Here is a 24,342-nt window from a genome sequence, read left to right on the forward strand (position 1 = left end):
AAAATGGCCTAAAAGAATTAATTCACAAGATATGTTAAACGTGCATGCTGTTCCCTTTCTGATTAAATCCTAACATTATGAATTAAAGAAAAGACCAAGACAACACTACTTCCCATCTGATTTTAAAATACTCCAATTAATGTTTGTGTTTGTCACTGCAGACGGTTTTGTTGAATTCTTAGATTGATTAAGAATACTATTAAACAGTCTTTGTTGCGACTGCAGAACTTTGATTTTAGTTAAATTTCTGCTATTTACTCATGTATCAAACACCTCATTCACGTTTTGCAATTGTAAACCCTTTGTGTTTTATTGCATAGTCTTATACAAACAGATGTCACAGTATCCCTTACAAAATAAAACCAGACATATTAGGGCTTGCATGTGAATCAACTCTTACAGTTACAACAGTCTCTTGTAGCTGATGTCAGTTTTTCCTCAGCATTTTTCAGCAGAAGTCTTAGCTTTGTTGACAACTGAGTGCAGGTAGGAGTAGAAGAAGAGAAGGTTATCGTATTCTCCACTGTACTCCTGAGCAAGGCAATGCTCGTGGAAGTCTTTGAGGAAATAATAAATAGCCTCGATAGTAGCTAAGTAGGTGTCTGGTTTGCCCTTCTGACGCCGCCAGAAACATGTTTTTCTCATCTTCAGCTCTACCCGGAGCAAATCTGGAGAACACGTCAGTTAAAAAGCACACGAGAACACAGAGTGAGATCATGTTAAACAGCATTGTGGGTGAAGTAAATTTGCCCCTAATAATCATCAGCAGTCAGAGCTCTTTGAAAAGCTGCACGAATGCAATCTTTCATGATTACCTTGCAGTCTCTCGTCTGTGCTGATCTTATTGGTCTGGTTCCATGTGCTGTCAATGAATACTACCCTCTGCAGGGGGTACACCCTTGAATCCAAGCCCTTTGGTTCATCTGGGGTCCCTGACTCCAGGTTCTGGGCAGTGTGTGTGGCGCCTTGAACTTCCTCACTTTTCGGCCTCTTTATGCAGGGTTCATCAAAGGAGTAATGTGACCTGCTGTCAGTCCTGTCATGTAAACACTGCATCATGTCTTGAACTGAGACAGCCCCTGGACCAGGGAACACCAACACCACCTGGAGAGAGCAGAGATACAACACCGATTCAGAGTGGAACACCATCATACAAACCAGGACTAGAGCACAAAAAATGTGTTTCTAAGATACGTTGTTGCTACATACATGGCTAAATTTAGGAAGCGCTGAAATAGAGAACTACAGTTTGATAGGAGCTAAATAAAGTTGAAAAACTGAAAACATGTGGTCATCAATTGAGTGAAATAGACAAGAAAGCAAGAAGAAAAAATTCTAAGTTTGAAACTGTCAAATACAATAAACATACACGGCTTGTGCACTAAAGCCAATGTAATTCTGTAAGTCAAGTCAAATTATAGTATCTGATTATGTCTAATATAATTAGAGCTATGGAATTTAAACTTGTCAAGCATGAAATATGACAATTCAGCAACTCAATCTTCTAAATCTATTACAGATTCCACATGTTTTCATTAGAAAGTTGTATACAGTATGGATCAAAATCTAAAATGAGTTATGTTACAACAAATACAGGAGTACATACTGCACAAAAACAGGCATTTCAATAATGAATTTAGTGGATAGTAACAGTATCAAAACATGACTCAAAAGCAGCTGCTTGCATTAAAAATATATAAATAAGGTGCAATGACAATGGAGTTTTCTTAAGTAAAATACGAAAAATAAGCAGCAGAAATATGAATATAATAGAGTACTAGAGCTGAAACAGTTGACTGATTGATTAGTTTGATAATCAATTAAACTTTTATTTTTCAAACAAAAAATATCAAACATTCCCTAGTTCAAACGTCTTAATTATGAGGAAATTATCTGAAAATAATGGGCAGATTAATTTGATAATGAAAATAATCAGTTGCAGTCATAAAGAGTACAGCTTCACAATTACACTTAAAGATTTAAATAAATTCCATTATTTCATGATGAAAACTAACCTTGTCCTTATCAAAGTCAGGTATGCAAGGGTACGTGTATATCGTGACATCACTGGGTGCGAGGATCTTGGCATGGATTGCAGTGCTCTTGCCATCTGTCTCATTGGGATGCTTGATGATGTCTATCTTCACAGGAAGCTAAGCACAACATACAGTATGAAGAGTCAGGTCCAGAAGTCAGTTACATTTCAACCACACCATGTGAAAAAATTTCATAGATCTTACATAAAAGACATGACTTAACATGTTCCACCACATTAGGATGTTACAATTACAGCAACTCAATAGCTGAAGGCCTCTCTTAAAAGAACAATCAAGTGAGTCCTAACCTCTTACTGACCTTGATTAAAGGGATTTCTTGCAAGGTGACACCCACTAATGAGCAGCATGTGTAGCAGAAGAACATCCTTGATCCTCCACATTTAGAGCATTTCAACCTGCCCCTCTGCTGCGCCTTCTCCAGCACCGCATGTGATGCCAATTTTAGACTTTGGAGAGGCTGCTTGGCAAGCTCATGAGCGTCTGATGAATCACTAGAAACTGTTGTTTTGTCACGGCAACTAGGATGGAGACGCTGGTCTTGATCCAGGCTGCTCATGCTTGCTCTTTAAATGTTGATAGACCAGTGCTGGAGTATGTGGGCCCCACATTCATAGCTGAACAAGAATGACAAAAACGTTGCAAATATTAGCAATATTAACAGAAATAATCCAACATTTACATAACTTTAAAAATGAGGAGCGCAATAATGTGGAAAAGCCATTAAACAAGCTAGGGGTTGTTATTAAGTTGAATTGAGTTGGGAGATATTGGGTATATTAATATAACATTAATATTATGATGAGACTGGATAATGTCTAGGATTTTAGTTGTTGTAATAATGTGATGTAGCTTGAATGCTGTCCTTTCCTGGTTATAAAGATGCATAGCAGTTAAGAACAATAACTGAAATCTTGTGTCTTGTAATCTTGTATCACATGCTTTCTGTTAGGGTACCTCAACTCTGAAATGAGCTGCCTGATGAATTCAGATTCATAAGTCAATATCTTCTTTGCACTGTACACTGACATGATAGTGAGCAGCTGTAACAAAAGAGTTTTCCCTCGGGGATCATTAAGTATTTCTGATTATGCATGCATATGCATGATTACTCTTATTTGCATGTTTTTAGGTACAGATTTTTAAGATTTGTTCTTTTTATGTTTGCCTGGTATAAACTTGTATTATTACTATTATTATTATTAAAAGTCATACAATTTTGTGACCTTATCTGACTGTTCATCAGAGTGAAATAATCAATAATGCATATATCCACAATAATTAAATAATGATCTTTTCTCACATCACATCAGCTATCCCTAGTTTAAATATGAAAGCATCAACGTTCACACTCAAAATACTGCCACGAGTCAAAATATCCTGATATTTGATTTGTCACTATCGATCAGTTTCACAGACAGCAGTGCTGAGAAAACAGGAAATAACTGTCAAGAGGGAGGGACTTGTTGCAACATAGCTTTAAACGAGAATCAGTTAAGTCCAGCATTAGTTACAAGACTTTTGGCACTTGACAAAGTCAGCAGAAAGACTGTTGCTACCTGACGCTAACTAACTAGGTGCAGCGAAAGCATTAGCTAATGTTAGCACAACTGGGTTAGAAACCTAGTGAATTAATGTAAAGTGAGATAAACACAAGTAGCGTTACATACAACTCAGTAAGCTAATTAGCATTTAAAAGTTCAAGAGCACAATATGCAGTTAACATTTTATCTTTATGTATCTCTCTCTCTCTCTCTTCTCTTTAGCTCAGCTCTGGCGGTAGACTATATACTGTACATCTGCCCGAGCTTACACAGTGTAGCTAACGTTACAGTACAGTCAACATTACCTGATTCATGCTAGTGAAGCTAGCTTCTGTTAGCAAGCTTGATATACGCTAAAACATCTATAGCTTCGGCTACTAGCAGACACAAATCACAGTGGATAGTCAGGTTAGATAACAGCAAAGACCAAAGAAAAAACAGACGTTGGTGTAGTTGAGTTGCAAGCAATACGTTGTTCACTAGCTAGTCACATAACACAATCGTGATAAAAACGTGTCTACCGGTATGTAGTTAACTCAATGATGTACAACAGCGTGAATGTCTTCTTCTACGCCGGAAATACTGTTCCGTGTGAAGGAAAGAGTACTTCTGTCAGTTACCCGTTGCTAAGCACCGAATTCCGAACGTATGCTGTTGGGTAGCAACCTTACCTGCTGATGGTGTACAGTAGATGCACTGCACAGAAGGTACTAACGCTAGATAGCAAACGAGAAGAACCTCGTAGACTAAAGTACAGTTTATTGACTGGGTTAGTTAGATAAATAAACCGCGACGTTTAAACTAGGATAATTGTTATGTGTAACGTTAAGTAACTTAACGTTAGTTAGTGATAGCGTTGAAATTGGCTAACTATCAGGGAACTTTTGACTCGATCAATCATATTTCCTAAACGTTAATGGTGGTACCGTTAAGTAGCTAGCTAACGTTAGGTTAACGTTAACGTTAACGTTACTCTCACGAACATTTTCCATAAACAAATGTATGTGTTTCATTATATGACAAACATGATAATGAGAAACTGAGGTTTGGTCATATAAAAATGCTGAAAAGTGGGATGTTAGCTATCTGTAACTATACATATTAGAACAAATCAACAGTAAATGCACTTTGTCCTGTGATACATTTTTATTATTTCCAAATAATTAGAAATAAAAAGTTGTAAATTAACTCAGTTTACACATTTTCCGAGGATTTCTGTGCTTTAAAGGGACTGTTCACCCCCAAATCAAAAAGACATATATTTCCTCTTACCTGTAGTGCTATTTATCCATCTAGATTGTTTTGGTGTGAGTTGCCGAGTTTGGGATGTAGAGGTGTCTGCCTTTTTTTGAATATAATGGGACTATATGGCACTCACTTGTGGTGCTCAAAGCACCAAAAAAACAACAACATTTGAACAGACATCTCTTCGGCCGATATCTCCAAAACTCGGCAACTCACACCAAAACAATTTAGATGAATAAAAAGCCCTTGAAACATCTCCTTTTTTGTGGACTGTCCGAAGAGTTTTCACTCTGGACTTCTTCCATTTTTGCAGCCCATTCAGTATTTCCACTTAAGTTTTTTCAAAACATTCTCCCCTCCCCACAGAAAATATCTGCCTGTGAACCACTAATGATTTTGTTTAATCTATGTTTTTTTGATGAACCAGAGCACATAAAAGGTCATAAAACGTCATAAAAAGGTCCCTAACGATTTGACATTCTCTCCCAGAGCTACAACTGTCCAAGATTTACTGGAGTTGAGAATAGACTTCCTGGGCATCCCAACCCTCCCAACTTTTTGTAGTCTAACTTCCTGTTCTGTTGACACAATTCTAAATTTATGTTTTTACTCTAGCCTGGATCCATACCTTTGAATTGCTGTCCACATCTCAGATGTTTCAGCTATTTAAATAATATGAATGAAAAGGAATATTGAAGTCAAATAAAATGATAATTCAGTCTAATTATTATGATTTCTTTTCACTCTACTACAATGGAAATATTAGAATGACTGGATGGGAAACAGTCATTCTAATCTAAAAAGCTGGTTCCCTTTAAAGCAAAATTCAAGTTTCACAGATGATATTTCCCCTGTATGGCTGATCAAAACCTGAAAGGTTAGTTCAGGGAAAACTAGTCTAAAATATTAATGTGCATTTGTCTCATTCAAAGCCCGATGTGCTTGGTGTGATGTAAAACAGATTGTTTTATATCAGATTTCAAAGATACCTGAGCTGTCACACTTTTTATGAAACAGACAATCGCATGCAGACTTGCATGGCAAACAGATGTGTATTGAATGAGACCTTCCGGTGTCTGTGATATTAGATTCCAAGCAATCAGAAATCTGCCAAATATGTACTGTGTGCCAGGTTGCTTTGAGAATCGTGGCAGTGAAACACAGTTTATCAATGTTAGTCATATTAATCACACCAGGCTTGTGTGTGCGTGGTTCTTCCTCCGCAAGTTCAAGGTGATTCAACTCTCCGAACCTTTAGTGAATGTTTTATATGCACAGCTTTAGTTTCCATAGACATGATTTCCTGATTATGTTTTTTGTCTTTTATACTCTGTATTGCCTTTGGCATTAAATTGTCACATAGCTAGACACAACAATATCGTGGTTGAGATCCATCCGCCTGCATCAAATATGAATGGAATGACATGTCTTATCATTAAAATGCATTAATTTTCATAATCAGTCTAACACAGAGAAATGAAAAAACAAACTGTCTGACTGGATTTCAGGAATGTTTGTTTTACTGTTGACAGCAGTCCAGATATAAATTAAAAGAAAACTGTTAGCGATGCATTATTTTCCTCTGCATGTTGTTGCCAGTTCTAAATACAGCCAGACAAATGAAGATATAATATCAAATATTTGAAATATGGTCTTTCAGGTGTTTCCAGGCAGCTCGGCCCAAGCAGTCAACATTGCATTTTATTGAACATTCCCTGAATCAAAAGAGCAACTGGATGACAAACCCTTCAAGAGATACGTTGCGAACCCGGTGACCTTCTGGATCTCAGGTAAGCACACACTGATGATACATGCCTGCAATGCTGCCCAGACTGACAGATTTTCAATGTTTGACATAGTGTGAGTTTTTGAACAGTTGCACGATGTGCTTTTCAGATATGAAGCTCAAACTCCTGTTCCTGGCAGAACAGGAACTTAAGTTGGCTCGCTACAGCAGCTGGAGATGAATAAGAGAGGAACCCTGCTCATGGTGAGAAATATACTCAAAGTTTGTTTTTGCTCTTGTGTGTGTTCCCACTAGTGCATACATGTGTTTATTTATGTTTGTGTATGTGTCAAGATAATCTCCTAAAGTCCAGAGTAATTTTTGCTTGGAAGAAGTTAAAAAGCATCCATTCAAGTATCCATAATGTAAAAATCCAACATGCCTAAGTCAAAAGTTTTCATCATAAATTATACAGTGGCCTTATGTTGCAATCCATCCTTCATTTTTATTTAACTGGATACCTCTGTAAATGCTACAAAAAATAGAAGTAAACCTCACTTCATTTAAATATTTAAAGGGTCAGTCCACCCAAATCACAAAAAACATTTTCTCACTTCTCTCTAGTGGTTTCAAGCCACAGAAATTGTTTTGGTTTTATTTGCAAAGGTTTTGAGACTTCCCCCTTTTGAAACATCCAAAAAATTGAGGTAAACAAAATGTTCTTTGTGCTGATCAAAACTCACAATTACATTTGGAAAACTCAATACCAGCATGTCTTTCCAACAATAATGTCCCTGTTTCTCTGGATAATTCACACACCCGCTGTCAATATTTCTCAATGGGGCTGTTTATTCGGTAGTTCCAATCCAGTAACCATAATGTATCAGCAGGGTTCAAAAATGTTGTTAACCAATGCCAGCATGCCTCTTTTAATACAAAAGTTGCTGAGATTGCAAGTTTTTAAAACAGGCAGTGTATTTGCAAGAGCTTATGCACAGTCCCAGGCCGTCTGTAATAACCACTGAACACTATGCACTTGACGGTGTAGTCCCTCATTCTTCCCACTATGCACTTGGTTAATTTTCTTAGCATCTGAAAGACAGAGGAAGCCTCAAACGCTGAAAAACTTCAGTACTGTTATGGAGTTGGCAACTAAAGTAACCAACATTAGCCACACAAACTAATGTTGATGAAACATAGCAAATATCAGCATTTTACAACCAACGAACATTATTTGCAGCCATTCTAAAAAAGTACAGCTCTTTTATCCTGCTGTATGTACCCTCTCAGCGTCGTCTTCTCATAATCATTACTATAATGCACGTATGTTGATCTTAGAGATTGCAGGTTAGTCTGCAGCAAATTTTGATCCAGAAGCTAGGTCGTCAGTTCACTGACTCAATTGCCGTCACAATGTATATTTGTCCCAACGACTGGAACACAAGACTGCAGAGTGTTAAAGAGACATTGACTCATTATCTCTAATTAGTGATCTGAATCACTATGAATCTATTGCGATGAAAATGTTTCACTCTTTCGAAGCATTTGATATAGTCAAAATGGCAACATCTGCCATCTGCTTATTTTGTTCAATAAAGCTTGTATTATGAAAACAGATCACTTTTAAACTGAGTTTACAGTTTTGTGTTTAAATAAAATAGCAGAATGAGAATCACATATTCAAAACCAGCGTGACACCTCTCCGATAGGAGTGTGAAGTAATGAGGCCTCGTTTGGGAGGCATCGAAACATCTTGCCGTGAGACTTCTGCTTTGAAAGGTCGATACTGTTTCAAGTAGTCTGCTTCGAGCGCAATATCTCTACCTCTAATGCACACAACCTGTCCTGTCCTTTTCTTACTGGAACAAATACGCTAAGTAATCCCTCGAAAGGGCTATAAACATGGAGGACTGTTTTAAAGGCAGACAGATTTGTGACGGGTCGGAGTTGTGTTACTTTACCAAGTATAAAGACATGTGTGACTCATTTGCTGTGGACCTTTTCTGATTTTAAAGATGTGACCCTTGAGATAACTTTCACTTGCTAAACTGAGTGAAAGTAATGCACCTCTTCTACAAGATGCTGAAGACATTGACAATTTCAGAGAGAAGGCTATTGTCAAACTTTCAAATGAAAAATGGTTTTGCATCTTTAACACAATGGAACACCTCAATTCTATGGATGTAAAACTGCAATGAAAACTGAGACATAAACAGATTAGGTATATATCAGTATGATTCAGTGGCCAAAAACTCAGTCTATTTATATACTCAGTTTATTTCCAAATGATATGATCGGAAAGTGGGATACATGCACAAATTAAAAAGTATTAAAAAGTATGTTCACCCTCGATTTCTCCAGAATATTTTAAAAATGTGGCGCAGGGAGGGGGGTGGTTGCAGATGCTTGCGCGGCGGCTTGGCAGTATGTGATGTCGAGCTAGCAAGTTTCTTCTTAGCTTAGGTGATGATTGAGTAATTAGTAACTCATGGCCATGTTCAATTTCAGTTACCAAAATATTTTGGTATTAGCTACCCTGATGACTGTCATTGTATTCTGTGTGGAAAAGAGTGGGTCAGCTAGTCTTTTACATTTTATACTTGGTGCGGCAACTGCTACCACAGTTGAGAGGGCCAGTCAACGAAATATACAGAGTGTTCTATGTCTAGATTAGATTAGATTCAACTTTATTGTCATTACACACGTACAAGTACAAGGCAACGAAATGTAGTTTAGGTCTCTAAGTGCAATAAGCAAGTGCAGGATATAAAGTGTGTGCATAAATGCAGGATAGAGCAGTATTATGAAAATATTTTACAAGTGGTACTATGATGGTCTAATCTATGTAATTATGTGTACAGTGCAAAAGATATTAAACATGGAGCTTTAGCACCCTGAGAGCAGAACCTTTGAGAAAGTTTTAAAATCATGAATAAATTAACGGACAAAAGTCCTGCATTTCAGGTTGTTCGGGTGAATCTGTTTCTTTGTAAGACTTTTGTCTGTGTTGACAATAAACCAGTCGTCCCATGTGAGTCACTATATGGGCAGACACTCTTTTTTGACTCCTAATATGGTCATACTTGTGGAGATTGCTCTGATATTTGGTGAACTTTCATAAATATGGTGTTGGCTAGAAAACAATCTCTAATGTCCATATGGCTAAACACCAAGAATCATTAATGTTGTATTTAAAAACTTTGAGAGACATTATACCATTTCACTGGAATTGTATTGCTATGACTTGGGTCCAACCTGTCAGCTATTGACTGTAATATAGTTAAAATGGCCTTTGAAAGACAGCAGTGCAAGTTGTCTTTTTTACTTGGTGGACTTAGTGGTGACTGAATAAGCGAGTGGTCTTTCAAGTTCTAAATGTTGTAGATGATTATAAACATCTTATTTTAATCATAACTTATTATCTCTCTGTGTGGGTTTAATTAACTGTCAGGGAAAGTGCTATATTGCAGTGAGTTGCTGGAGGTCCTGACCCTCTTTCACAATGAGCTGGTGTTCTGGGGGTTCCGTACTCAGGTCTGCAAACACAGAATTCCCCACGTTGCATAACCACAGATTTCCTCTGGGGAAATGAAGGTTTACGGCCCTGAAATGTATCAAGTTCAGCTGCGTGTTCCCCCTCACCCCCAGGGCCTCCCCTTTCTCCCGCTGCCCCAAGACCACCTCTTCACATCGCACAAGACTCCCCAGCCTCTCTCCCTGTTTATCTTCACTTGCCTTACTTTCCCATCCTCCCCCTTTCTGTTTGTCTCACTCCATCCTTCCCTGCAGTGCTCTTCACAGCCAGTGTCAGACTTCCTTCAATCTGCCCTTGTCTGCACGCGCTGTTTGTAATATGGGACACATGTGGTTTTCTGTGTTCATGCCTCCACACTAATGCAAATATAATACTGCTGTTCTAAAGCATTGCAATGAATAGTAAATCAATGTCATAGTGTCATTATTCATCCCAGGAGGTCCATCAAACTGCACAGTAGCTCTTTAGCTGCTTTTTTTGAAGAAATATAGACATTTGAACAAACAATACTTTAAAATGTTATTATATATATTGTAATTTGTAAAATTGTACTTTTTCTGTGCTTTAAAACCACAGCAGACCACTGTAACCTATACATTTGACCCTAAGTTATGACTACATCTGGTAAGCAACTGCTGATATGTAATTACTAATAAGACAAAATAAAAACTATTTACACATGCTGTTTAAACAATCTACTTGCATACATTTAGTGATGACATTACAAGGCAATATTTTTTACTGTAAAGAAACTCTATGTCATTGCTGGCAAGAGTACAGCCGGTTTCATAATTTTGATATTTGATAACTAATGAACAGCAGATGAAGAAAAGCGCACGGGAATCCGCTTTTTGTAAAAAGAAAAAGTATTAAAATGATTTGTGATTTCAGGAGCATTTTATTAAACAAAATCTGTACTTCTTGGAACACCATGTAAGTATAATTTATGTGTCTGGTGTTCCTGTGTTGCGTCTATGACAGTTCTCTCTCATTCATGTTGGCTTCAGCCTCTCCTCTGCCTGCTGGGAATACACAACCTTGAGTCTGAAATGTGTTTACATTTTGAGCATGTTACAAATTATCTGCTAAGACTAACTTTGCGTGACTTGGCAGAAGCCTTCACCTTGCTCAGATGTTGTTTGGGTCAAATGTATTTTAGAGGTTGGCTCTCTGAATTTGACTGTCTTTATCAGACAGGGGTTCTCCAAGCCAGATGTGAATCCAGGCAAAAGGTAAAGCTTGCACTCTCTGTTGGTGTGTGTGTGTGTGTGCCTGCACGCATGTGTTTATACGTATTTTTGTATGAACGTATGGTGTAGGCACCCTGCCAATATGTCTGCGATATTTTTCTGCACTGACAAGACTCCACTTATACTCAATACAATATAAACTCAGAGGGAATTAACCATTTGACCATATCGATGTATTTTTATCTTTATAAATCATAAATGAATAAATTTATCCTCGAGTTGGATTACCACATCTTAACCTCCCTGATCAGATAGAGTGATCTTATTCATGTAAATCATGTGTCGAGAATTGTCAAAGGACACTAAAGTTTTCTCAAATGTTTCTTTGCAATGTGTATTCAGTCTTCTTAAAGACAACATCAACAAATTTGATTATCTTGTCATTAAATCAGATAAGTTGAGAAATGAACTACTTAATTTCTCCAGAGGATTGCAGTAACATCAGAGTTTGAAACACTGTAGTTGCTTAATGTGTAATACGCTTTCTCTACAGGCTTGTGCGAATTATAGAGTTAGAGGCTGAATAACTCACTTTTATCAAATGATATTCAAAGATTAGGTTAGGCTAATCCTCAAACAGTCATTTTCTAATAAGATCAAAATCACAGAAAACAACATGATACATTTTGTACTTATCATATTATTTATCATAATACAGTTTTATCATGTACCCAAAATGAGGCCAAACCACGTGAGATTACAGATATTTAAAAAGTTGTGATTGAATACAAGGTCATCTTTCTTAGTAATGGTCAGCATGTGCATAGTAAAAAAAACATTTATTTCTCAAATCATATTTATTGAATTATTGAGGGTGTGTTGAATTTTTTTATCACAGTGTGTCAGCAGAGTACAATTCTCTTTTCATCTTACGCCAGAACTCGCTGCTCAGCTTCATAGTTTCATACACGGCAGAATAAAGGCATGGTTCATATGCAGATTTTCTTCCTGAAGTTGCATGGAGCTATATTGTTTGCATTAACATTGAATCAAATGACTTTCTATGATTTGAAATTGTTGCTAGTACTCCCAATTCCCTAAGAATCAACACTGTGGCTTGTACATTACCAGGTGTCTGGTGTGAAATAATGGTGTCAACAGAGTGTTGACGAAAAGTTTTTTTTATTTTTATCAAAAACTGTCAGACCAAAGCAGGAAAAGGTGCTTGTGAATATTAGAAAAATGGCACCAAAGATGTCTATGTTGCTCTCTTTCTACTGGAAGTCTAAGTAGGCAATTGCTAATTAACATGTTAACCTAAAGAACTTGATAAGATAGTTCCTGTGAGTTTGTTTTGGAGTCTTTTATACCCCCTAGTGATCATATAACCCATTATTACAATCTTTAATACTGTACTTCAACAGTTGCACATTACATGATCCAGGTAGAACAATGCACATTATAAGGAAAAGGGACACTTTAACATAGTACTCATCTGTTTTATATAAATAAGACAAATAACTTACAACCATGAATAACAAGGTACTGTAATGTTATCTCCAGTATTGGGATATTGCAGTGGTATCATGCAGAGAGAGATTGAAATGAGTATTTGATTAGGTGTGGTAAAAATAAATGGTCCTCCTGGTACATTTTTGTCTTAGTCATGCTTACTAAAAATAGGAATGTCTTAACACAAACAAAAAAAAAAATCTCCTTATAAATAAATTTGTGGTCTTTTAGTGTACAGGATTATTTACTCTGATGGAAAGAGATTGCGTAGCATACATATTTATTATGTTGTTCACATTGTATTTTAATCTGGATATCTTTTCAGCAGCAGCACAATAGTTTAGCATTTCAAACCTTGATAATGAAGAGCTAATCAGTGAAAGGCTGCAATGCATTTGACCAGCGTTTTCAATGCAGGAAGGACAGATAGATCAAAACAGATCATTCACAAACAGATTGTTCACATACTCAAATTTTACCGAACATGCTATTGTAATTCATTGTGCCTCTCTTTTGTGTGCTCTGAGCACTTGTACCATTAAAAAAGACAAGTCCAGCTTGCTTCAGCACATCTTTGTCAAGCCAAATCTCTATTCTGGACCTTTCTGTTGATCATACAGGTCTCCTCATCTGGCATCTTTGGAAAAGGATACAGTCCTGACTGCGCATAATACATTTTACTGTTTTATAAGAAAACACTTAACTGTTTTATAAGTAAATATAATATTAAAGTCAAAATAACAATAACATTGAGTAGACTTTAGTGGTTTTACAGTTTGTGTACCAGCTATTTCAAATATTTCAGTATTGTATTGTTTCAACATCTTATTTCAGGATGTTTGGAATAGTTTAATGTGCCCATCTGATATCTGTTGCTTTATGAAAATTACAACATATTATGGAACATAACAAAACAAGTCTAGAAATGGAGGAGAGTGGAGCGTGATGTTGGTAATGAGTTTATATGTGTCTGTTAACATATATAATATGCGATTGAAATCATACACAATTTGTGACTCATTAGTCCTCTGCTTTTTCAGTCCACCCTCCTCTCCTCCTCCCTGCACTTCATAGGAATGAAGTGAGATGCTATGTGCTCCCTCCTGGTCTTCTTCCCTCGCATTGGCCTTCCCTTCTGAGACAAGGCTATGAACATTTCTTTGCCATTTTTAGTCCACTTTGTAGAGGAGTAAGCATTGAAGTAGTTTTCTAGGAAAACCTCCTTGAAGTTGCAGTTTTCATTGTAGATCCTCTGTAAAGGATAAAACAAACATTACAGCATTAATACAATTCAATCTGCTGTTTGTCTTTATTGTTATTTCTTGGTCTTGATTATTCAAATGGATGTTTTGCAATAATTGTCCTAATTGTGCTTGACTGTGGATGAGCTGAAAACAGTGTATGACTTTTCTCACTGCGGAAAAATATTACCTTGCCTTGCAGCTGTCCAGCCTTGTTCATAGAGATATAATACTGACTCTTCACGCCTTTGATAGCCAGTATGCCCCCCTCAGACACTGTCCTGATCTCCAGGATACCTGCCAGACATTCACACAGTTAGGAAAATGAGACATATTACAGGACAGATAAGACACTATTGACTTTCAGCCATCGCTCCAGCTCCACACTGCTCTCAACATTCATCTTCATTAACAAACGGGATGGAGGTTCCTGTGGTTAATCAGTCTGTGGTCTCTCTGGATTTATTCAAGCCCTGTTAACTGGCCTGGGTGGCCATTACACAAACCACAACCTATGCCATAGCACATATGGGAGACAGATTAGGCCTCTCTCTCCTGGGATTGAGAAAACTACCTCCATGCATGTCCTTTGCACGCTACATTTGAGGCCTGCTCTTCAAATCTGTGGGAGAGTAAAAACACTTATGCTTAACTATTTTGGCTTGTGATTTTTTTATTATTCTATTATGCAACTTAAGAACAAATGGTTGGTACGTTTGATTATATTTCTGTGGAACATTAGTTTAATTATGATATTTTGAAATATTTTGTTGAAGCAAATAGTACTAGTCTTCACATTGAAACATAATGAATGTGATGCTTAATGCTTTAGTAGAAAATGTAAAACGTGTGCCATTTTGAAAAGCTAAAATGAATTAAATTTTTAAACTTAGAAATGCAGATCATGTATACAGCAATATTTCTAAATCTCCAAAGAAAAAGATCTTATATGAACAATATTTGCAGTAGTGATTACAGTATGGTGTTTCACCTCTCTTGAAACTGAAGGAGCTAATTACTTATCTTGCAGGACTTTAGAGTAAGAATGCATTTTACTTTATCATATAATCCAACAGATACGCAGATCACTGATTATTAGTCCAGCAGTCATACAGATATACTTGGATCAATAAAAAAAAAATTAACTGTTGTCTCATCATAGGAAAAGCTATCATATATATACTGTTTGCTTAGTTATTGTGATTGAAGGTATGATGTCGCTATTACAGATATGGTGAATCATAAAACACTGACTCAAAAGTCCAAAACCTGTATCAGTAAAACTAAGATTAACACAAAAATGTACATTTCAAGGATGCTGACAAGGTCCAAATAATAGATTTATAGGTAATATAAAAACCTTGTTGTTCATTTTTACATATTGCAGAAATTCTTTTCTGAACTCTATTAAAACTCTTCAGACTGATATTGACCATGCTGCATTTGAGTGTTTAATCACAAACAGATGGCAGTCTCCCAATCTTGGAATGTTGTTTGTGCTCTGCTTGCACTTGATATTTGACTTAATATTACTGCCCTTTGACTTTGTGCTCATATTTATTTAACCTTACTTTTCTATTCCCCTATAATTTTATTTATCATGACTTGAGCTGAATGTGATCCCAAAGATCAAATGAACACTGCTAGAGCTACAAATCTTAATTTGTAAACCCCTTATACATTCAAAGTCAGTGGAACAATCATTTCCTAATAAACCATGCACTGGTGGCAACTGTAGGTGCAACTGCATGTTTATTTCCCATTTCGGGATGTCAGCCTGTGTATAGCCTGGATTAGTGTGTTTCAATGCTTGTTAAGAAGCATAACACCTAAGTGCTATTCCCATAATATTACATGTAACAGCTACAGTTGTTTGGTCTACTGTGGAAAGATGAAAACACATTTCCACACACACATATTGTTAACATTTTGGCTCTGACGCAGATAGCCTCTCAGGCTACCCTCATCTTGAACAGATTTGTTGTCAATCACTGGTCCAGCCCCTGGCTAAGTAAACTAACTTGTGGGTAATCCCTAATCCTGTTTTTTCTGAACAGAGTTTTAATCGAGTGTTTACATTTGCTGGTAAGGATGTTGCAGGCAGCCTTCCAGGAAAAGTGCACAATGGAATTGGAGATTAATATTAACTGCTTCATACTAAATACCTTGACAACATGTGATGTCTAGCAAATTAATTTTAATAACCCTTATTTACTTTGTCTTCAAATGCAAATTTAATCCTTATCTGAAACTGAAACTACAAAATAATCCATATCTTTATCAGATTATCTGTATCTCAATGGGGAATTTACCAAATTACAGTGAGTGTAATAGCAGGCATACAATACAATCAGTCTCTCAGTTATTTTTATTTGGTCTATTATGCCACAATCTGAGTGATTTCGTAGAGAACTAGGCTAAAACATACCCACTTAAGATAGTGTTTGAATTTCCTGTTTTCCAGTTGTCATGCTGTGGTTTATAATTTGTTGACTGTCTACTTGGAAGTTGTTGGAACTTTTTATTGATGTTATTATCACGTTTTGTTTAAACTCAAAATAAGCTATGCCATGTTCTTTAACTTAGACACAAAGATGCTAGTAATTACAATTTACTATTTACTATTGAAACCTTTTCTACGAATTTACTATTTTGTTAGAAGTAAATCTATCTTATATGTAACATGGGTTTGTTTGTTTTTTAGGATTTGTTTACACATTCAGAAGAAAAGTTTACTGAAAACTATTGTAATACCCCTGACCAGAACGCACATATTTTTTTTTAGAAACATTTCAACTGCACAACAGTTTTTTTTTGTATGATGGCCAATATCAGTGTTAAACATTTTCAAGTTCTCTATACATTGCAGATACAAAAGCTTCAAAGAAATAACAAAATTTGTGTTGCAGACATTTTGATTTTTTAACTAAACAACCCTTTGAAATATAATAAAGTTAGAAAAACTTGTGTGGTGCAAGATATGAGCCTATATTTTTGTTGCAGAGGCACACAGAATGTGGAAGCCAAAAATAATTCTCTTTTTGTCAAAAAGCCTTTATGCAATCAGCTTTTCAGGACTCACTGATTTATTACATATAAATCTGCACCATGCTGATCTCTTTAAAGGCTTATTGGTTATATTTCTGTGTGCTTTTAGCGTGCAATTGTCAGCCACATATGGGTGTATCAATTTGCCAATTGTAAAAGAAGCATCTTTCCCATCCACTTTGAGACATTTCACTGTCAAGCCAACATTCCAGCCACAACCACACTGTCAGATAGGAGGAAATGATAACTACTTAAAACATCCTCACCATGACAGAGATTTCCAGTAGTATCTGAAAACATGAACTTTAAAAAAGGTTGGCTCTTAAGCAATAATTTTAACAATTTACTGTGTTAAATTACAATTACCATGGCTAGGAAATAAAATTAGCCATTCAGCAGTTAACTGGCATGCATTATTTGACTAATTTTGCTTTCAATTGTATGGAACAGTAATTTGAACTAGACACAGTATGGTGGCTGTCTCTGTGTGAGATGTCAGTTGCTAACCATAGGTTCATCAGAAGATGAATATCATTAATTTTTCCATTTCTAATATTCATGCAAGATCTTTCCCAAGATTTCATTCTGACACTGTAAGTTTGTGGAAGAGTAAATCAGGCTGAACAAATGTGAGTCTGTGCCAGTGTGAGTCCGAGGTCACAGGGGCCTGGCACTCATCATTATCCAAGACCCTTCAGTTTACTTCATTACAGCCTGTTTAGATGGTGTTATGGTTTAACAAGCCAAAGCCCCCACCTGCTTCATTTTACCTCTGTCACTTTGGTTGCTCTAACAGAGACACATGACCCATTAACACTGTGACTACACTGTTGAGAACTCAGTACAATAACACCTCCCACGTGCTTCTGTCACCTTGACGGGCCAAAGGTTCTTCACTGACTCAGTGGAAAGATTTCACAATTAAACTCTGCATGGCAGAATTATTACATTTCAAATTCAAGGACTAAATTCACACCTACATTCAAGTTCAAATTTGGAAAATATATTCTGGCAAATTAGTGGCGTTTTTTAAATTACTAATAAATGCAGAGTAACGTATAGTACACCACTGGTATTATAACAAAAAGAGTCATCCTTACTGTGGCAGTTGGTGGGATCTTGAGTCCCATTGATGTTACCATTGTCATCAATTGTTAGGAACCATTGTGTGCGGCTGAACAGTTGTCGGATGCGCACATCTCCTCCCTCCATGTAGTCATAGTTCCTGGTGTGGCGCTCGTGTTTGGAGCAGTTCATGATGGCGGCAAGTTGCTCTGGAGTGCAGTCACTGTAGACCACACACACACTGCCGAACAGGAAGATTGCATGCAGGTACAGTCCCGAGAACAGATTTTGAAGGTTCCATGTCAGCATCCATTTGCGCATTATAATACAATGCAGTGGGGATCAATGAACAACATACTGAAATGTGAGATAGAGATTTGTGCGCTATCCCTCGGCGCAGCGACCCCCTGACCCTTGTGTTGTGACCTCCAGGTCCCTGTTCCTGCAGCAGGGATTCCTAGTGGATCGTTTCGACAGGGTAGTTGTGGAGGAGACTTTGTGAAGCTGGTTGGCGTTGGCTGAAGCTGGAGAGTGGTGTGAAGAAGAAGACAGGTGACAGTATTATGAGTTGATGTCTCTCTTTAGTCTTCAGTGACGGTGTGCGTTGACTGCTCCATCCTCTTGAGACCATAGTCCGACAAGGGACGTCATAATCCAGTTCAGGAAATGTTATGCAGGATATCACTATAAAAAAAATGTAGACCTGTTTCACTGTAGCTAATGCAGTTGGAAAAAATAGTTATACTCACAGGTACACTACAAGTTGAAAACCTCCTAGCAATAAATCAAAATTTCTGTGGTGTACTTTGACAGGCATTTGTCTCCCTGGCACGGATGGTCTGTAATCTCCTCTGTATCAGCACACATACAATATGTACTTTCAAACAAACTATGCTGCATTTCTTGTTGAAAAAAAAATCTGTAGTTTAATAACTTACATGTGCTCTGAGTGATGACAGGAGTTGTCAGATGTGTGTTCCCTTTCAGCAAGAGTTTTAATTTGAAGACTCTTTAGTTCTAAAGTTGTAGTCTCAGTAAACCAAACCCAGTAATGCAGTAAAGCTAAGCAAGAGCTGCAAGCTTTTGTCAATTCCCATGGATGTCTCCCTGATTCTGGCAGGCTGACTCTGTGCATCTTCCACTGTCGCTGTGCACTCTGCTTAGATAAATGCCTCCTGCTGACCTCACTTGAGAGCAATTAGATCCCAACCAGTCAGCTGTCCCTGGCCAAGATGCAATGGAGAAACACCCTCTGCCTGCCTCTCACTGTCACTCACCCACCGGACATGAGAGGGAGCTATAAACTCTTAGAATAGCAGGCTCTCCTTGGTATGCACTCCTAAATACTTTAAGAACGTTTGCATGCACACTCACCCTTGCAGAACTTACTACAACCTCTCTGCCTTTTCCAAGAAACATCTTGCACTTAAATAGGTTTGCGCTGTGCTTGTTACAGATCTCATAGTGACTCACATTTACTTAAGTGGTTAAGATATTTGCTCTGATGACAAAGCTTTAAAGAATTTCTTCCCTATCATTTTAAATGTCACAATTAATTAGTGGTTTTACTTAGCTGCACTGAATCATTAGTAAGAATTTATTGACTTAAGTAAAAAACTTCAAAGAAGTCCTTTAGTTCTCAATCTTATTGAGCCCAATAGTGGGAAGCAATAAGTTATGGCTGGCAGGTATCCATCCAAGGGGAGAAAAACAGAAGACATGACTGCTCAGAAGTAGTCATTTGTGTGTCAGGGGTCATGCACTCTTTCACTTTTCGTGTTTGTATTTAAAGTCACAATTTATTGCCTTACATACCTGGCCTTTCCTTGGACTCACTACTTCAAAAGTTTATATGGGCCCTAATGATGCGCTCCCCTGGGGAGGTCAGGGCTGCAGGCCTGAGAGAGAGGGACTTCTGGTCGCAGCAGGTCTCCTTCTCATCTCTAACTGGGGGTCATAAAGACCTGATCTATTAGGTGTCACTCTGGCCTGTTCATCTGTCCCTTATGTCACCTCAAAGACAGTTCACACTCTGGTCTTTTGGACGCGTAGGCCAAACAAGGCAATTCCAAGGCCCCTATGAATTGGCCTCAACAGAAATGAGTAACCTTGCCTGGAATCTGGAAACTGGGGCCCCCTCCTGTAGACAGGCCTGTAAGGGGAGCTTTCAGGCGAGACCTTAGTGGCTGGGCTCATGTGGTCTGGTCATGCTCAAAACAATGCAGGGTCTCCGTGTGGGCTCACTTCCTGCAAGAATCTGTGCTGGGTTATAGTGCCACACCAGTTGGGTGACAGGCACAGGTGGGACCCTTGGAGGACTGACCCTTGGCTTCGGAATGTCGCTACCTTGGTGGGGAGGGAACTGGAGCCAGTGGAACCAGTGCAGGAGATTGAACAAGACCAACTAGATGTAGTTGGTCTCATCTTAACGCACAACACCAGCTGAGGAACCAAACTCCTATATAGGGGCTGTACTGTCTTTTCTCTGTCCTTTTCCAGAGATGCCTGAGGTGAGAGGAATGGGGGGTAATTTGGGGAAACACAGAATCCCCTGGCTATGTGCTAAACAGCAGCTTGGAGTATCCAGCCTTCTTGGAATCTCTGGGTGGTGTCCTGGAAAGGGCACTGACTGACTGACACCTTCTGTTTTCCAAGAAACATCTTGGAATCAGAGAAGCCTTGCCCATCTTTCTGCTGGAGGTCAATGTAGTAGTTAAAAATCCCCACAATCACAAGGTGCCATGTTGGATGGAGGTCTGGAACATTTCTTATGGACTGGCTTCTGCCCCGAGTGAAGGAGATAACTTGTCTTCAAGTCTTCTTCACAAATATGATTAAGTATGAGATTGGCAGGTGGATTTGAGCGGTGAAGCCCTCAAATTACAAGTTTCTATACGTTCTGACCCTCACCTACTGTGTGGCCATCAACTTGAATTGAAAGAATAATATCTGAGATACAAGCAGTTCACCAATGTGCCAGATATCTAGCCAGGAACTGAGATATCCAAAAGGACCTCAGACTAGAAGTGTTGTTTTTGAAAGGAGCCAGCCAGTTGAGGTGAGTCAGGCATCTTATCAGTATGTCTCTCTGTGGATGTATTTCTGCTATGTCCAACTGGGTGCAGACCCTGGTGCAGATCTAGAACATGCTTAATAGATTGCATATCCTATCTGATTTGAGAACACCTCAGGAGCTCACAAGAAGAGCTTGACATGGCTCAAGAGAAGGATGTTTGAGATTATTTCCCCAGCCTGTTGCCACCACGACTTAGACTTAGCACCATGACTTAGCAATGTAAAATGAAAGGATGGAAGGCACTGCCACTCCACCACTTCCTTTTCATTAAGTATCTGCATGTCTCACCATTCCAGTCAGTAACCTCTTGGGGAAAGGTCACTTCCAGGACTGTCAGTCATCCACATGCTGACCATTTCATGGCATTAGGTATGAGGTTGGGATGCTGGGAGAATGGAGGGTATGAATCACTAGATAAGCAGTTATTCAACCAGTGACCCTTGTTCTCACCTTGGGTTGGGTCAGCGCAAACAGGGACATTTTGTCTAGGGGGACCACTTGGAGATGTGTAACAACTTTGCTGCCGTAATTGAAAACCAAGTCATGTGAAAATGTGAAGGTAAAAATGTAGGTAGCTGAAAGGTCCAACAGCATGCAACACCTCTTGAATAGTTTATTGCAGCAGTTAAATGTACCTCTGTGCAGAGTTTTTACAAGAACCTTGAGTTCACAGGTTAAGGGTGGCTGGAAACCAAGACTTGAATGCTCTATGTGCGTCCTCAGTTGACACGTCATCTATAGTGTATGTAATCAGAAATTACTTGTACTTTAGGTTTGTGTGTATGCAGGTAGTTTGGTTTTATAGCCTGAATGGATGCCTGCTGCCGATCAAGGATCAAAGGCCCCAGCACTGTTTGGAGTTTACAGTAGCATAGGAAGTGCAGTGGCCGTGAGGCAGGCACACTAAACATGCGTGAGTGCGCCTCTTTAAATCTCAATAACTGTATGCCTTCATTCCCATCAGTCTGCCTCGCTACTTTGTTTATCTCTCTTTTCTCTGTCTGTCTTATTTGCTGTTTTGATGAGTGGAGGTCAGCGTTTAACATCTTACAACTCCTTTTAATTGATTCCCATTGTTAAATGTTATGTTGAATGTAGTTGAAGCCAGTAGAGAGTCTGTGAGGGTTTAGATGATTGCAGTGTAACACGCAAACATGCAAGCTCACGATGAACTCAAATCCTGTTCCAACTCAAGATTAAGACTAACCTTCAGCTCCAGTCTCAGAGCCTCGCTGTGTGTCTGTCTGCTTCATCCAGCATAAACTCACAGTGGTATTATCATCAGTTGGTCTCATAGCTGCTTTTTGTGAAGTGTTTATTACACTTATGTCTATCTTTTCCTACACTATTGTACCAGTTTACTAGTTATCATAGAGATAACTAAAGAAAAAGTAATTTATTTAATAGTGTTGTATTGTTTAGATTTTTTTTAAGTTGACTAGTTCAGACATGGTGAGTCTACAGCATTACACATGCATGCACAAGAATTTGGGGATTTATTTATTATTTTATTGAACGAATTACAATGTTGTAGGGAAATTATGTCATGCAAATCACACATCACTTCATTGTCTTCAAGCCTCACTAGATAAGCAGCAAACAAGTTGTTTCCAAAATATCCCATGTAGGACAGAAATATTGCTATGTGATTTATCACTCTGTTGTATCTCAAGAACCTCTCCGAGCATTAGCATATGAAGTTAGAGCCACAGTTTATGATAGTTTCCACTATTACTGCAGAGACATCTGCCTACACACAGTGTCTACACTCAACAACAGCATTAAAATAAAAGCATTCCTGGAGAGAGAATAGCCTTTGTGTCTGTGTGTGTGTGCCCTTTACCCTGTCATCTAGTGATATGACTGCATTTAAACTGGGAGAATGGATTATGTCTAAGGTCAGTCTATTCTTAGCGCTGTTTTAGACTGTTTGGGTTTAGCTTTTGCTTTCTAAATTCCATGATAATTGGGGATCTCTAGGGATGGAGCCTCACAACATTAGTTCCAACTATAAATAACTAAATTACAAAGAACACACACACACACACACACACACACACTCGTACACACACTGTATACTCATACACACACAATGGCACAACTTTTTTAACAAAAGATTTTGTTGTAAAATAAAAGAAAACAGTTGAGCTGCTTGTAAAGCCAATTCAGTTCAAAAAGTGAAATACTTTCAGTTAACTGGGAACAGATAAGAAACAAAATACTTAATTCACATGTATTACAGAGCTTTTCCCCCATGTCTCTCCCAAGCCAATGTCATATTCTCTCAATAATATTCAGCCTAGCCATCAGTTTGATTGATTTGAATTAGATGAAAAGTAATATTTTCATTTTTGAAAAAAACTTAATCTCACCAAATAAGAGGTGCTCCCTATATATTTAGCTTAGATTCTCCTTTCTCTGAAATTGTTTTATACAAATCAAATGTGTCAAAAAATGCATTTTCTTACTAAAACAACAGGTTTCAAGTGACGAGGCTGTACTCACCATTTAAGGTAGTGTATAAAGAGGAATGGTGAAGCTTTGTCTGTGACAGCAGCCTTTGCAGTAGCTTTTCTTCCTGAGTGTTGGTGCAGTAAAAGGTGACACATGGTCACAGCTTAGGTTGTCACTGCTGCCTCTGCCTGGTCTGAGGTGTGAGATGGAGGTTTCTAATGTTCCTTGGTTTCCTTCAATAAATGTTATTACCCACAGTGATTTCTTCTGAATACAACCTGAGTTTATTGGATTAAATATTTTCATTCAAACCTGATGTTAACACCACACTGACAGCATTGTTTGCTTTAGAAATTTAATGTTAGCCTGTACCTGTAGGCCATGTAGCTAGATCAGACTCACAAATCTAGTGGCACATAAAGTAATGATGAAGTTATAGAAGTGAGTATGAAAAGTTAATTTCAGAAGTTTTCTGTATTGGTAAGCACACATCATGTGTAGGCAGTTGCAGTGCATTAGGACTAGTGTAATCGGCCTTGTTAGAGAATGTGAACCGGCGTTGTGCTTTTACTGTCGGGGGAATACTCTGATCCCGTCTAATGCAGTAACAGCTGTTAGGGATCACAGTCTTAGCTGCTCACCATATCTGTTC

At 38.1% G+C, this 24,342-nt stretch overlaps 2 protein-coding genes and 1 long non-coding RNA gene across 7 annotated transcripts; 1 reads left to right on the top strand and 2 right to left on the bottom strand.

The window, feature by feature from the left end:
* Nucleotides 1-282: 282 nt before the first annotated feature.
* dtwd1 (DTW domain containing 1) lies at nucleotides 283-4,249 on the bottom strand. Of its 2 annotated transcripts, none has more exons than XM_044188849.1 (5): nucleotides 4,120-4,249; nucleotides 2,356-2,671; nucleotides 2,016-2,153; nucleotides 816-1,104; nucleotides 283-668 (listed from the first exon to the last, which is right to left on the bottom strand). In XM_044188849.1, exons 2-5 carry the CDS (start codon nucleotides 2,611-2,613, stop codon nucleotides 439-441), a joined length of 915 nt encoding a protein of 304 aa, XP_044044784.1. In that variant the 5' UTR covers nucleotides 2,614-2,671; nucleotides 4,120-4,249; the 3' UTR covers nucleotides 283-438. The 2 variants fall into 2 exon arrangements, with proteins under 2 accessions (XP_044044784.1, XP_044044659.1); XM_044188724.1 differs by having other exon boundaries at nucleotides 3,904-4,129.
* On the top strand, nucleotides 4,177-13,983 carry LOC122873221. Its single transcript, XR_006377383.1, has 5 exons — nucleotides 4,177-4,305; nucleotides 6,504-6,633; nucleotides 6,740-6,833; nucleotides 11,298-11,336; nucleotides 13,847-13,983. It is a non-coding gene; the product is annotated as an uncharacterized LOC122873221 (long non-coding RNA).
* On the bottom strand, nucleotides 11,984-23,888 carry fgf7 (fibroblast growth factor 7). 4 transcript variants are annotated; one of them, XM_044189061.1, is made up of 4 exons: nucleotides 23,742-23,888; nucleotides 18,196-18,844; nucleotides 14,238-14,344; nucleotides 11,984-14,058 (listed from the first exon to the last, which is right to left on the bottom strand). In XM_044189061.1, the coding sequence occupies exons 2-4, from the start codon at nucleotides 18,479-18,481 to the stop codon at nucleotides 13,843-13,845; spliced, it is 609 nt and encodes a 202-aa protein (XP_044044996.1). In that variant the 5' UTR covers nucleotides 18,482-18,844; nucleotides 23,742-23,888; the 3' UTR covers nucleotides 11,984-13,842. The 4 variants fall into 4 exon arrangements, with proteins under 4 accessions (XP_044044996.1, XP_044045170.1, XP_044045082.1 ...); XM_044189235.1 differs by having other exon boundaries at nucleotides 18,196-18,684; nucleotides 23,742-23,873; XM_044189147.1 differs by lacking the exon at nucleotides 23,742-23,888 and adding an exon at nucleotides 19,099-19,491 and having other exon boundaries at nucleotides 18,196-18,684.
* Nucleotides 23,889-24,342: the final 454 nt, after the last annotated feature.

This window comes from Siniperca chuatsi, linkage group LG1, assembly GCF_020085105.1.
Source record: "Siniperca chuatsi isolate FFG_IHB_CAS linkage group LG1, ASM2008510v1, whole genome shotgun sequence".
NCBI lineage: Eukaryota > Metazoa > Chordata > Actinopteri > Centrarchiformes > Sinipercidae > Siniperca > Siniperca chuatsi.

Bases quoted from the DNA above. Each gene is read 5' to 3' on its own strand.
- fgf7 (XM_044189061.1), bottom strand. From the start codon at position 18,481: ATGCGCAAATGGATGCTGACATGGAACCTTCAAAATCTGTTCTCGGGA. The intron at 14,345-18,195 runs GTAAGGATGACT...AATGTCTGGCAG, and splicing joins AGATCCCACCAACTGCCACA to GTATCCTGGAGATCAGGACA. The intron at 14,059-14,237 runs GTAATATTTTTC...TATCCTTTACAG, and splicing joins CTGGACAGCTGCAAGGCAAG to AGGATCTACAATGAAAACTG.
- dtwd1 (XM_044188849.1), bottom strand. From the start codon at position 2,613: ATGAGCAGCCTGGATCAAGACCAGCGTCTCCATCCTAGTTGCCGTGAC. The intron at 2,154-2,355 runs GTCAGTAAGAGG...TGTTGTGCTTAG, and splicing joins AAGAAATCCCTTTAATCAAG to CTTCCTGTGAAGATAGACAT. The intron at 669-815 runs GTAATCATGAAA...CGTGTTCTCCAG, and splicing joins CACAGACGAGAGACTGCAAG to ATTTGCTCCGGGTAGAGCTG.